Raw genomic sequence first — 14,961 nt, forward strand, 5'->3', positions numbered from 1 at the left:
ATTAGGTATTTGTTGTGGAATTGTTAGATATTACTTGCTAGATATTGCTGCACTGTCGTAACTAGAAGCACAAGCATTTAGATACACTCGCAATAACATCTGCTAAACATGTGCATATGACCAATAACATTTGATTTGATGGCGGACTAAATGCTGCTCCAACATTCATAGCATCACATCACATCCCATCCGTATAGAGAAAGTTTATGAGCACCAATGTCTATTTACAGCTAAATGCTTGACTTTCTTTAGAGATTTCTTTGAAAGCACACCACACAGCCAACAGAAGATTTATCATCATGGGGCTTTCGCGAGAGAGAAAAAAAACAACCTTACCACAGTGCTGACATGCAGAACTGAAGACAATAAAAAATGGCCTTCTTTTCGCTGGAATCAAAGCCTTACAAGCGGGATGTATTAGTGTAAGCAGAGTAACAATCACTAAATTATTGATTTCCTCATTAGGAGTTTTGTCAGGGCCATTTAGCTGCTTTATAAATTAGCTTTCATTAGCCACTTGCAGGATAGCCCAGCCTCAATGTTGATTTATAATGTGCAAGATGGTCAATAGGTGCGGGAAGAGAGGAGTAAGGAGAGAGAGGGAGAGAGCGAGAGAGGGAAAGCGAGAGCAAAAGAGAGAGCGAAAGAGAGCGAGAGACAGTGGGGGAAGACATGGGGCGTGCTGAGAAGCCCTACTACACAATGACACATCTAGCATCTCTCAAACATGACTTCCAACAGCTGCCCTGGGCTCCATGTGCAAACCTCACCATAAATCTGGGTGCTTAGCAGACCTAGCACAAGGCCGGCTACAGCAAATGCGCAATGTAGGCTTTTTCAAATACTATTTGAACCCAGGTCTGGTTCCTTCTCACGAGAGACTTGTCTATGGCAGCCGAGAACGAAAACACACAAGCACTCCTGTCGCAGACAAAACACAAATGCAGACATGAGCATCATTTGCAAACAAACAAATGTGGTGGCCTATTCGCGAGTCTATTAAAAAACAAAGCAACTTGTGGTGTGACTGAAACTAAACGATGTGCAGCCTTTACACCTGCAGTGAGCTGTTGGAGGAATAATTTACAGCACTCGCTGAGGTGAAATTGTTTTGGTTTGTTTTTGTTATTTTCAAGAGGCTCTAGCACATCTGAAGCACTGCGACCTTTAAGTCACAGGGGAACTACCCAGGTTTCCAAGCAGCTGTATTATTTGGTTGCCAGGCGGAAAGTTCCTCTCTGTTTACATGAGAGGCAAACTCAAGAGGCTATTACTCTCCTCTGATGTACAGTACCTTTTGTACAGTGCACCACTTATCACCACAGTAATAGGCTTAATACAGCATGTCTAAAACACATAACATACAGTACACACAGCACATACAGTACACACAGCACATACAGTACAATATAACCAAAACCAAACACAGCACTTTCTAGGCAGTCTCAAGTCGACTTTGTAGTAGTTAAAGATGGGAATAGATAGTTGACATCTGAATGTCCTGATTGTTCCCTCTACTTAATGTAGGATGTCTGAAACATGTGTAAAACATACAGTAGTAACATACAGCAAATTCACTCTTTCAGTACAATATCAAGGTTATATTTTACTGTAAACTAAACCAAAACACAGCACTTTGTCGTTCTCAAGTCTACTTAACGTAGTCAAAGAAGGGAATAGACAAAGTCAAAATCAACACAATACTACTACAGCATTGACTTCTTTCCAGTACAACATAACCAAAACGCAGCACTTTTCCGTCTACTACTTTGTGTAGTAGTTAAACATGGGAACAAGTAGAACTGATAGAGTCGACATCTGACTGTCCTGTCGATTCCCTCCACTTAACCTAACAAGAGAGCCATGGCAACAAATCACGGCCTTATCTCCCTGTTCATTAGATAATTAGGAGCATCCCATTGGCCCCATCGGATTCCCATCCTTTATGTGCTGATAGACTGGCGCTCAGAACCATGATCTGAAACACAGCTGGAACAGGGAGAGGCTCCAGTGAAATGGCCATTGAGGATCAATGGAGAATCAACTGAAAATGATGATCATCTGAACACATTGATACTTTTAATGTGGGTCAAGAGATTTGACTTTTGAATATAAAGGGGTTTCATTAACCAGAGTGTGTCCATAATATCATAACTTATAGTATATTGCAAATGTAGTTCAAAAGTTCATTTTGAAGATCAGATAAACAAAGAAAGGTACTTTTTTCCACCACTGAGTGCACGAGAGACAATATGTAGCTACAACTGCGATGTCAAAAGACAACACTGTCTCAGGTTTCACCAACCAGTGAAGCAAGCAGCTCCCTGCGCAGACTTAGCACAGTATTATGCCCCTGTTCTCTCCTCATCAGTCAACTCATCTACTTTATAAACCCCTGTCTCGTCACTGTATTAAAAAGTGTCAAAGGCAAACGGGCTTCAGTGTAGCATGGCTAGGCTCTCCCCAGGCCACAGCACCTTGTAATACTCTTCAATGATCTTTCTACTGTCCACTGTTAGCATGAGGCACAGAGCCATTGATTTTTCCCTCTGACACTTAATCTAAGCCCCCATGATCTATGACCTTATTTTCACACTAATTTATTTTTGATCAGAGGTGATAAATATCACGTTGACATAACCAACTCTTTGTGCATTGCATCAATGCACTGTTTTGTTTAACATGACACCGCCCCGAGTGCTACAACTCTGACTGGCAGCTTGAAAAATGGCCTGTGTCGTGTTGTCTCCCCTTTCTTAAAGAGACATGCCAAATAAAACAGTACAATGAATGGGTTTGTTTGAACTCCAAGCAAAGGATCCCTGGGTGTATTTATAATATCAGTATCCTCCCAGCAAACCAAAAGTGTTTGTCAAATGTCTCCGAACATTTGTTATGTAGCAAATGTTCTCATAACACAAAAACTGTCCAGTCTTGCTAATTATTAGACAATGTTTGCATAAAACATTCGCCTGATGTTGCAAGATCGTTCCCAGGACACATTTAGTCTGTTCTTTAAAGGTTCCAAGAATGTTTCATTAGATTGTGGGAACATTGTGGGGATATCACAAGGTTCCCAAAACACTAAAACTGTCCAGTTGTGCTGACATTCAGATAATGCTTGTATCAGGGTGCACAAAACATTCCTTTGATGTTGCAAGAACATTGACAGAACAGCGTTTCTAAGTTTTTAAAGGTTCCCAGAACATTTAATTAGGTTATGGGAACAGTGTGGGTACAATATATGCTCAGTTGTGATGACATTCCATGTTTAAGTTAGGTTGCTCTCGACATTCCCTTAATGTTTTAAGAATGTTGACAGAACACCTGGTCCAACATTTGTAAAGGTTCCCAGAACATTTAATGAAGTTATGGGAGTTGTCTGGATGTTGCAAGAATATTCTCATATTGTACTTAAGAGGTTGCACAGAACATACCCACAATGTGGCACAATGTTCCACAATTTCCAAATGAGTCTGTTTTTATTACTTTTATTTGTTTTAGGTTTAGCATACCATTCCATTGATGTTCACACAATATATATTTTAATGTTTTGGGGATGTTATCATCACGTTAATAAAACCCTAACTAGAACTTAATGGGAATCTTAGCTAATGTTCTGGGAATGTTCCTGGTTTCCTGGGATAGCTCGAATCATTTTATTTGAGTTTATAAAACATGTTCCTTGTCATTGGAACTTTTCTGTTACAAAGCTCAGCTCATACTATAAAGGAGGGATCTTTTTTTTTTGTCCAATATTGAAATACAAATAATCCTAGATTCATCACAATAAATGTACTGAAGTAACAGAATGGCTTGTAAGAGATATGGTCCTATCAATTGTTATAATATAGGGACTACAATAATCAGACACATAAAATCTAAAAACGATCTATCTAATGTATATTATTTGCTCTCTGTTATCTCTCACCCTAGACGTGAACATACTGCTGGTGGGAAGGTGTGAGAAGGGAACTGTGTAGCCAGCTGGTGGCTCTGCAGGGGCTATGGGGGCTCGACAGAGGATGGGGGACACAACAGGGACTAGGAGACTTTTGGAGGAGTGGTGGGGAGTCAATATGTGGCTGGGGTCTTGGACAGTAAGAGCTGCTGCTACAATATGAGAAATCAGAGGGCATTGAGACTACTATAGGGCTTTCATCTACAATCTTAGAAAAAAGGTATCCAAAAGGGTTCTTCGGCTGGTTTTAGGTAGAACCCTTTTTGGTTCCATGTATCACCCTCTCTGGAAACGGTTCCACATGGAAGCCCAAAGGGTGATATCTGGAACCCAAAAGGGTGATATCTGGAACCCAAAAGGGTTCTACACCTTTTGTTTCTAAGACTGTATATAAGTGTCATATTAAATACCAACCAGTTAGAATTAGAGTACATGGGATTTACTGAACAAGACTGGTGGCTCACTTCTGAGGTCCAGACAAGTGTGAAACTATGTTTATATACGATACGGCTGTATGTGTGTGTATCCATTCATTAGTGAGTGTGTGCGTTTGTTCATTTTTGTGTGTACAGTATATGTATGCGTATGTGTGTGACTGTGTGTACATTCACACTGGGTTGGGGACAGGGCCACAGGTGAGGTCTCTCTAAATTACACTCACAAGTGGCCATTAATTATAGATGACATCCTGGTCAGACAAACGATTTCATCCTCAAATGAGGTCCGAGGGCGGCCCCTGCCCGGGTCCACAGGGGCCCTGTGGGGAAGCGGTTGGGAGTGTGTGTGGCAGTGTGTGAGTGGATCCAGTGGGCCCTGTGCGCACGGCAGGCTTTGATGAACACACTCATTATGCTAAAGAGCGCTCCATGCCTGGGCTTCCCTGTGCCTCCAGGAAAGGTTAACGCCAGAGTGGTTCAACAGAACAGCCACAGGCTACATGAGGGAGAGTGGTAATATAACCAGTGCTTAAGACAGTAGTAGTAATAGTAATAGACTGCCATACATCAAATACAATACCTCAGGCTTAGAACACAGACCTGTGTTTGTGGCCATTGAACTGTTGCTAACAGGTTATTGAAATTGGCTGAAAGTGTAACTGTTTTTGAGGGTACAAAGGCAAAAACGACGAGAATATCTCTACCTGGCTATAAATCACATATTTTTTCTTTCTTTCCACCCCCCTTACATTCTCTCTCTCTTTCTGAGGCAGAGATTAGTGTGTAATTACATGGGAGATCAGTAACAAAGAGAGAGAAAGAGGAGCAGTATATTTTAACTAGGCAGAGGGAGGTAGTGTGTGGCGTCGTCACGGGTCGACTGATTGTCTTACTTTTAATCCTCGACCTCATTATCACCTCTTGGTCAGGCTGCAGTCAGTAAATGAATCTATCTGCCGACGTGTCAAATCTTCACACATTCTTCCTCATAACCGCCCAGAGGTGCCAAAACAGAGAGGGAATCACCCCCGGCCCGGCCACAGCATTCATTACATTCATCAACCAAATCCCCTCGTTTCATAATTTAAAACACAATATGCCATTATTTTGTTGCTAATTAAACCTGATCAAATATGTATGTCTTCTTTAAGGTCAACCCGATGACAAATGTAATTGATATCCTCTGAAGAAAGAGAGAAAGACTGCGAGAAAGAGAGAAAGAAAGTAGTGCAGTCTCTGTTGTGATTTCGATGGGGGAGGAAGGGAGGAATGGAGTGGGGGGATTCATTGTAACTTAGTAGTCTCTCATGCCAGGCCTGATGGCTGCTGAAAGACAGTAATACAGAAACTGAGAGATGGTGAATTTATCTGATTTGGAAGAGTCAGACATGTATATGCAGTTCAACTGTGACACGTGGGAATGTGTGTCAGGCTGTGTTTTTGAGTTGGGGCTGCTGTGAACTTTTAATGTGTCTTGGTGTTGGCTTTACACAGGCCCAAATGTTCTATCCTGTACAGACAGTGTTCTCTGCCTTACACCCGCTATTGAACACTGTTCATACACTCGGAAGGAAATGGCTCCATGATAAGTTGCATTCTACTTGCAATGGACATGAGCCCCTTGGACAAATCCAACAAAATATATGCTACCTTGAAAAACTATAATCATGCATTATTCAATTGGCAAGGATAGTGTGTAATAGAGAGATCCTAAACCCATTCCCTCCTGTAAATTATTCATTGAATTCAAATAACAGATGGTATCATTTTCTTAAAATATCTCAATCATTTTTCACATGGGCTTAAAATGGTATAAAACAATATATTTGATGTCTTTGTATACATGTTTCGTGTACTGTGTATTAATATATATAGCCATATAGTGTTAATGATTGATATTAACAGTTTGGGAATTGAGATTTAACCCAATTATTTAAAAAGATGGCGTGGCTAAACCTGTACCTTCAATGTATGGCTACACTAGTATTGGAATATGCCTAAAACACACATACTGGAGAGAAAAAAAACACAAACTGCAATACAAGGAAAATTTGAGTACTCTCCCATATATAATTTTGCACTGCAGCAACCCTTTGCAGATCACATAGCCGAAACAAACCTTTGGATAATAGTTTGCTAAATGTCGAACTAAAGTCAGAGTAAATATGATAAATGAATACAAATGGGATTATTAGGAGACCGTGTGTCATCACTCCGACAGATACACGATGTCAAACTACCCAAGCAAATTCAATTACCCACGCCATTACTCCCTTCTGCTAGTGGAGACGTATTGGTCGTGTTAAATATTGATGGGAACATAGACGCCACATTTGTTCATCTCCAACGATATTTAAGGTAATCACAGATGCTAAAATTTGAGGCATGTCCATTTACTGCATCAAGTGACTACTGAAAAAAAAAGAAGAAGAAAGAGTTTATTGCAATAGGAAGGTTCCAGCCATGTTTTTAAAGGACCAAGGTTCAGTATTGTATAGAGCTTTCTGACTTGGTGAGTATTTCTGTTCACAGGTGTCACACTACCAGAGGTCTTGAATGCCACTTTTTCCCCATATTGCTAAATGAAGGATCCACTTCAGAACTATCCCTAGTATGTTTGAACTGTATACTTTGACAGAACCTACTGTATACATTGACCAATCAAACAATCTAAAAGTCCCCCCTGTACCAATGCAAAATCCGCCTGACTCCTGAATATATTTGTAGTAAACAAAACAAAAATCAGTAAGACATGGGCTAAAGTATGAGGAAAGAGAGAGAGGAGTTAACCATATACCAGTAAGAAGTGGCAGCTTCACAGGTGCTGACAGTCAACAGGGGGGGAGGAGTTAACATGCAGTGTTGGTAAAGTGTTGGTTAAAACCCAACAACACATACCTGCTGTTAAAGCGTTCAGGGTGTCTCTCCCTCATCATGTGGAACCGATGTGCAATGGAAGCATCCTAAATAAGGGAGAGAAAATAACATGGATTCAGCAATGACTTTGATTTGTATACTAATGTATGCAGTGGAAAAGGCCTATTAACCAATGACTGTATAAATAAGGGGTACATTACTAGTCAAAGGTTTGGACACACCTACTCATTCCATTTTTTTGTCATTTATTCCATATGTGTTATATCATAGTTTTGATGTCTTCACTACTATTCAACAATGTAGAAAATAGTTCAAATAAAGAAAAACCCTGGAATGAGTAGGTGTGTCCAAACTTTTGACTGGTACTGTATATTAGGGGTATAAAACTGTATACATATTTTCATTTTGTAATAAGCTACAAGACTATAAAAGTTTACATTTACATGTGGGATATTGTTATTTAAATTAATTCATTTATGAGATACAAAGATGTCGCAAAATATAGGCAAGATGTTGGTACTAAAATCAATACGATGGCTTTTTAACACCAATTAAAGTCAACTTCTTCCCCTCTGGTGATAAGCATCTCAGCCAACTTTCTATTGCACCCAAAAAACGACAAATATGCCCGATGCATATTGATATGCCTAAACAGAACTAGGGTGTTTTTGAATTCCTGGCCAACTGGAAGGCGGGCGGTGGTTGAGGTTTGAGCCAGGGATGAGGGTATTGACAGAGAGCTTGACGAACAGCACGCCGTCTTTCCACACAGGCTAATTAATTAAACACACATTGCTAGTAATCACAGCTCCCAACGTACAGGATGCTGCCGGCTCCCCTGGCAACCAACTTGTTCTCTCTCTCGCTCTGACCCGGGGCTAGAAGTGCACCACATTGGTAGACTCACTGGTAGTGTTGGGTGTGTGTGTGTGTGTGTTTGCATGCATGCAGGCATGTGTGATGATAATGACAGACTGAGATTGACAGCTACTCTATTAATCAAGAGAATCTAAGGAAAGAAAATCTGTGCCTGTTTGTTGAAGATTCGGTGTATTCTATGAAATGCTACCAAAAAAGTAGACTACCCTTGGGCCATTTGAAGATGAAACCTCACTAGAATTTACCATGGTCTTTGTGAGTCACGATGATTGCCAAGTAAAAACAACAACTGACGAATAGTCTTCAACCACAAAAAGGGGGGAAAACTTCAGGAAACTTTTAGGGTTTGTTCCTATCCCCCCCACTTGAGCAATCTGTTTTGACCCGCTCCATGTTGAGTGGCTCTATTGAAACGCCAGCCACAGGGAGGACCCCCTGCTAGCTCTCAGTACAACATGTAGGAGAAACCCAAAAAAATCAATGCCGTTTTCTTGATGTCTTTTCAAGACGCTGTTAAATAAAGACCAAAGAATTTCCAAGATCCCCGCAGACTCTATTTATCTTCAACATGAGCCAGAAGAGGTGAGATGATGGATATATCTGAAAGATTGGAACTTGATTTTCTTACAAACAGGACAATAACTGAAAACAAGAGAGAGTGAAAGGAAGGAGGAGTTGTTTCCCTTTTGGTTTGAAATCTGTGAAAATATACTGCAGCTCAGAAACCAGTGAGCAACCACTTCAAGTAACCTCCAAATTGAAGAAGGTCCACTTTAATATAACCTTGTATACAATACGTCAAATCAAATCAAAGCTAATTTTATTGGTCGCGTACACATATTTTGCAGATGTTATCGCGGGTGTAGCGAAACGCTTATGTTCCTAGCTCCAACAGTGCAGTAATACCTAGAAATACTAAACAATACACGCTAATCCAAAAAATTAAAATAAAGGAATTAAGAAATATATAAATATTAGAACGAGCAACGTCAGAGTTCGGTGTGCATAGACATTGGTGTGTATAGACATTATGGACAGAATATGAATGGAAAATGTGTTTACAGTAGTAGTTATATAGGATGAACCTTGACTAGAATACAGTATATACATAAGAAGTGGGTAAAACAGTATGTAAACATTATTAAAGTGACCAGTGTTCAATGACTATGTGCATATTGCAGCAGTCTTGAGTACCGGGTGTTAGCCGGCTAGTAACAGTGACTAAAGTTCAGGGCAGGGTACTGGGCGGAGGCCAGCCAGTAGTGACTATTGAAAAGTCTGATTGCCAGCTTTGATACACTTGTACTGTCTCCGCCTTCTAGATGGTAGCGGGGTGAACAGGCCGTGGCTCGGGTGGCCGAGGTCCTTGATGATCTTCTTGGCCTTCCTGTGACACCAGGTGCTGTAGATGACCTGGAGGGCAGGCAGCGTGCCCCCGGTGATGTGTTGGGCTGACCACAGCACCCGCTGGAAAGCCCTGCAGTCCCGGACGGTGCAGTTGCCATACCAGGCGGTGATACAGCCCGACAGAATGCTCTCAATGGTGCATCTGTAGAAGTTCCTGTCCTTCCTGTAGAAGTTCCCGTCAGTCTTTAACTGTAACTAGATGGACTGCAACAACATTCCACTAAAGCTACTTTGTTCCTCAGGGCCAATTTAATGTAGCGCAAGTTCATATGTACAATAGAGGACAGTAGATTATCTGAGCTGATGATACAAACATCTTCAACCTCAATCCCCAAACAGCAGTAGGACAATGAAGTCTCACTCTCACACTCCCTCTCACTCATCTTGGGGGCTCCTTAAAATAATTACCATTGTAAAACTCTGGCACCCAAATTAATACAGGACGTGTGTAATGTAATGTGCTCTCATAGCTCAAAGTTTAGTCCAATTATGAGTGGTGCTCAGGCAGCTGATGACTCTCCTTCACGGGGAGAGTAATGACTTTGACATGCGAGCCTGGGTCATTAGACGAACTGACTGCATCATCTTAGGACCTCCTCTGTGATTAGGTCTGTTCCTTCAGCACACTAAGCCCTGATTGAGATCATTACACTTCACGTCACTTTAACGTCCTCATAAAGGGATGGCGACATTAATTCCATTCAACTGGACGGAATGGCTGGATTGGAAGGATAGGAACAGGAGGTGTGCTACAATAGTTGACGATGTGGTCGGATGATGGTCTATTGGGAAGACTTTATGACTTGGCGTTTGGTGTAAATCTTGTAAAAATGGAAGAGGAAGTTGTAGGTGATCCTGGTACTTTGTGAAGTTTGACAGGGATGGTGGGTTTAAAATATGTTTTGAAATATACTCTCCCCATCCAACACGGTTACCCCGTTCATTCACCAACCCCTGGGCTTGTGCAAGTTCAAACACGCCTTTCGGTTTGTGCAAAGCCCGAGCCACCTTCAACGCCTGATGCCATGGCAGGTTGATGCTTATTGTCATGAATCTGAAATTAGTGATTTCCGCTGGATGGGCCAGCTGCAAAGTAAAAATTGGCTATATTGTAAAAATTCAGGAAAACAAAAATTTGATTTTGTCTTCATTTAAGGTTAGGTTTAAAAACAGATTTTATGACTTGGTGGCTGTGCCAGCTAGGAACCATTCTGTAGAGCTGCCTCCAGTGCAATAACAACAATGAATGCCAACCTGTGTTGCAATGCTTAGAATTTTTAAGACGAAAAAAGATGTGTACTCTGCACATGAAATGTTTGAAATCCAATAATAAGATGCTTATGATTACACTTTTCTGTGGCTCGACATAGTGAACCCTTTTGGTTACTACTGATCCTCCGAGGTTGACTCGACAGAAATGTCATTACAGAAACAATCTTTCTTCATCTGCATAATCTCCGAGGTAATTATTAGCTTGACTTGTTTTGTAATCTTTATTGTATTCAGTGTTTCTTTCCAACGGAAAGCAAGATTTGATGTGAAATGTGACAAAATATATCACACTCAATTCCATCGAGAGCTCCGAATCTTCCTAATCCTGGGAAAACAACTTCATTTGTCAACACATTCGTTAGATACTAATCCCACTGTTAGAAGGCCATGAAAATAGTGTTATAACAATGAAGTCTATTGGTTGCAATGGCTTAAAGTAATACTTCTGCTAAGGCTGCTACCCTTCTTTGGTTGAAGGTTATTGCAATATCTGTACATACATTCAGAATACATGTTTTGCCTCAAGCCACGACGAATATTGAGGAATTATGAGAGAAATTATCTTTATTTATTCCAATGCTTACAACCCCTTCGTCTGTTAAGTGGACCTACCTTCATCAATACGGGACAAAGCCAAGGTATTTATTTGACTAACATTTCTAAGGACATGCATCCCTCATTTCCACGTCATGTTCGAATGTCACAACACCAAGATGCCGCTATCTCCCAACCTGCAAATGTCAATTACCGTATTTCCCCTGACATTTATCAGTAATGACCCACACGAGCTGGGTGTAATCAGTGTCATTATGTTGAAGATGGACAGAGATGGGCCCGACTCTTCTGTTGATGAGTTTAAAGGTGCGTAACACCACGCAGATGCACAAAAAACAACATATTCTTCAATCAGAGGTGGTTGAAGCTTTAACACATCTCAATGAAGGCGTATTAACTAGCATTTGATCAAAATGAGTAAGATTACTCAGAAGAACATATGATTGTGTTGCTTCTTTAAATTCGGTATACAGTATCCAATTTATCCAATTGAGGCCTTTGTATAGATTATTCGATTGAAATGGATGATCCACGATAATCATGAAGCTGTCAGTCGTGTTGTTTTAGGTGAGAGCCTTAGATCAAACTTGGCCCTCTCCTATTGACTAGTCCAGTTTGTTGACCCACCGTTCTTGCTGAAAGGGATAGATCATTTTAGATATGTGTTTACTTATCTTGAAAGCAGTCTATGGACAAGGAGTGACTGCAATCCACACTTTCGCTTTGTTAAAATAGCCACTGCCAAGATTTCCTAATATTAGGAAACAAATATTTCAAATCACTGAACTAGCCCTTTAATGTGACATATGCTCTGTATATTAGTGTAAGTAACTCACCACCCCAATAGAGAAATAGTTGTTGATGATGCTGTAAGGCACAGGGTCTCCCCTCTCTTCCTTGTCCGTGGGTGTGACGTTAATCTTCCAGCGGTCCAACATCACCTCAGAGCTGTTCTCTATGTCCCTCAGGATGTTCAGAATGCTCTCTCCCTCATAACCTAATATACAAACAACATAGGATAGCTTATGTTGTAGATAATACCCCAGAACATAAGCTAAAACCTGTTACAGTATAGGCCATAAGTATTTTATTATAACAATATTCTCTGTAACTATTTATGCCTACTGATTTATTCCTACATGCAAACATCGGTAACATTTACAGTCAAAGGAGAAAATGAATATATGTTCAAATCTAAATTCAATCTCATGAATCATGTAATTGGACAACAAAAATGAGGCCACACATTTATGTGAAAAAATAGCACACTTTGGGTCAGTAAATTGCTATTAAACATACCTCCTCCCCATCGCAGACACCTTGCCAGGTCATTTCCTGTTCCAAGGGGAAGTACACACACAGGGGGGTTTCTGTCCAGATTGGCCTTATCTACACAAGAGGTACAACAAAAACATCATACTGTATTATTATTACTATGCCATTGAGCAGACGCTTTTATCCAGAGCAACTTACAGTCAAACAGGGCTCCCGAATGGCGCAGCGGTCTAAGGCACACCATCTCAGTGCTAGAGGCGTCACTACAGACCCTGGTTCGATTCAAGGTTGTATCACAACCGTCATTGGGAGTCCCATGTAACCTTACTTGACCAGGCAAGTCAGTTAAGAACAAATTCTTATTTACAATGACGGCCTACACCGGCCAAACCCGGGACAACATCGGGCCAATCCCCCCCTATGGGACTCCCAATCACGGCCGGTTGTGATACAGCCTGGATTCGAACCAGGGTGTCTGTAGTGACGCCTCAAGCACAGAGATGCAGTGCCTAAGACCGCTGCGCCCCATAGGGTGGCGCACAATTGGCCCAGCGACAGAGGACCTCACCCCCACATTCGGACCACAACAACAAAACTGAACACGGTTCCACTTTAATATACTGTATACATTTTTATTTAACTTTGATTTGCCCAGGTCTCTGAGTAAAAAAAGAAAAATCCCATTCAGTGCAGCATGGTTATCTGACCATCACTCAAATCTAAACTCTGACATCTGTGCAACAACAAACGGCGACGTGAATGTCCAGTCTCACAGGCTATTTCAGGAGTAGCATTCATTCTGTCCATGTTATTACTTCTCTTTGTTTTGATTGATAAAAAATGGAAGCAATTTTTAAAGGCAGAACCAGGAATAAGTCTTCAAGGAAAAATGGACTGTTTGACTGCTGTTTCTCAAATGACGACTAATATGCCGATTTTGAACTCACATAATCATCCTGTTTTACCTCCCTCCCTTGAACACGCCGGCTTAGACGTAATGAAAATGTTTATATACAAATCATAAAAGATTATTTGATGTTTTCTTGCAAAATAACAAGAGCACGGTTAATTTCACCAAAGTAATACAAAATAATAATAATTGAAACGCACAAAAAAATGTCACTGTACGGCACAATTGTACAGGTTTTGAAGAAAGCACAATGAAATGTTAAGGAAAGGGGGAAAATGTTATAATGCAAAAGTTATGTTATATTTAGAATTGAGAGGACCAAATTCATACTTAGGCCTATTTCCATTCATCCCACTAGTATAAATCACTAGTATTTACCAGGATGTGTTCACCAGTCTGTTCACCAGTGTAACACTGGTGTGGCAGTGGAAGTGCACACTCACCTATAAAATCCAGAATCCAACCGACTGTCCCATCCCCACCACAAGCTAACACTCTGAAATCTGGGACCTCTCGGAAGAAATTCAACCTTAAACACAACAAAAAAATCATATTCACAATATCAATCATGTAATGCAGGAAATCATCCCCTTTTAGAGAGAAACACATTATTTTCTTTATCTACTATAAATTCAATTAAAATCTTCAGACATTCTGCCCTGAGAAAATGCACTATTTTGTCCAACAGTAAATTGAACTCAAGGCTACCTTATTCAAAGGTACTGTAAGTGTTTTATCTCCATACTTATCCCTATTTTATCTCACATCTACAGTATATTGTAACTCTGCTGCACTGGAGCGGCTCTGCAAAGGCCCCTATAATCTCACAAAATAACACATATCACATTGACAATTATTCCTTCAGCCAGCTAGTCTGTTCAGAGGCTAATCGGATCAAGATGGCCAATGTTCAGTCCAACTTCTTCCGTTCCTTCACAATAACAAAGCCCTAACTGAATGAGGGAGCCTCCAAACCTCATATGGCGGATAAATGATTCGCTCAATTACTCTCCAACTGGGACTGCAAACCGCATTAGGTGCAAAACAGACGGCCGCGAACATGAAAGGCAACTTTGGGGATATTTAAATACCAAGAAACAAACACTTCATTTGGGCTAATTGCATTAGCGCTAGTGCTAATTGACAGCAGTGTGTGCGGCTGCCTCAGCCTGCTAGTGACCACGGTGACCAGTCACCTTGCTAATGCCAACCGCATTACGTACACTTCACCAAATATTAACAAGGTTACTGCTGGGCAAGGTCATCTGGAATGTTCCCAGCTAAAGATAGAGAGAGGCTTCTTCTGAGCGCAACACGTCTCTAAGAGCCTCGTCAATAAACATGGCCTTCCCAGCCAACAAAGCTCCAAACACAGGGAATCAATACTG

At 40.9% G+C, this 14,961-nt stretch overlaps 1 protein-coding gene across 1 annotated transcript in view; it reads right to left on the reverse strand.

Moving 5' to 3' along the window:
• Nucleotides 1-14,961, reverse strand: part of LOC115141139 (diacylglycerol kinase beta-like) — a 45,841-nt gene that overhangs the window by 16,131 nt on the left and 14,749 nt on the right. Inside the window, exons 15-18 of the mRNA XM_065027123.1 lie at nt 14,017-14,102; nt 12,688-12,777; nt 12,225-12,385; nt 7,297-7,361 (exon numbers count right to left, since the gene is read on the reverse strand). Of these exons, the coding sequence (XP_064883195.1) occupies nt 7,297-7,361; nt 12,225-12,385; nt 12,688-12,777; nt 14,017-14,102 (402 nt within the window). The remainder of the gene's footprint in view (nt 1-7,296; nt 7,362-12,224; nt 12,386-12,687; nt 12,778-14,016; nt 14,103-14,961) is intronic.

This window comes from Oncorhynchus nerka, linkage group LG14 (genome assembly GCF_034236695.1).
Source record: "Oncorhynchus nerka isolate Pitt River linkage group LG14, Oner_Uvic_2.0, whole genome shotgun sequence".
NCBI lineage: Eukaryota > Metazoa > Chordata > Actinopteri > Salmoniformes > Salmonidae > Oncorhynchus > Oncorhynchus nerka.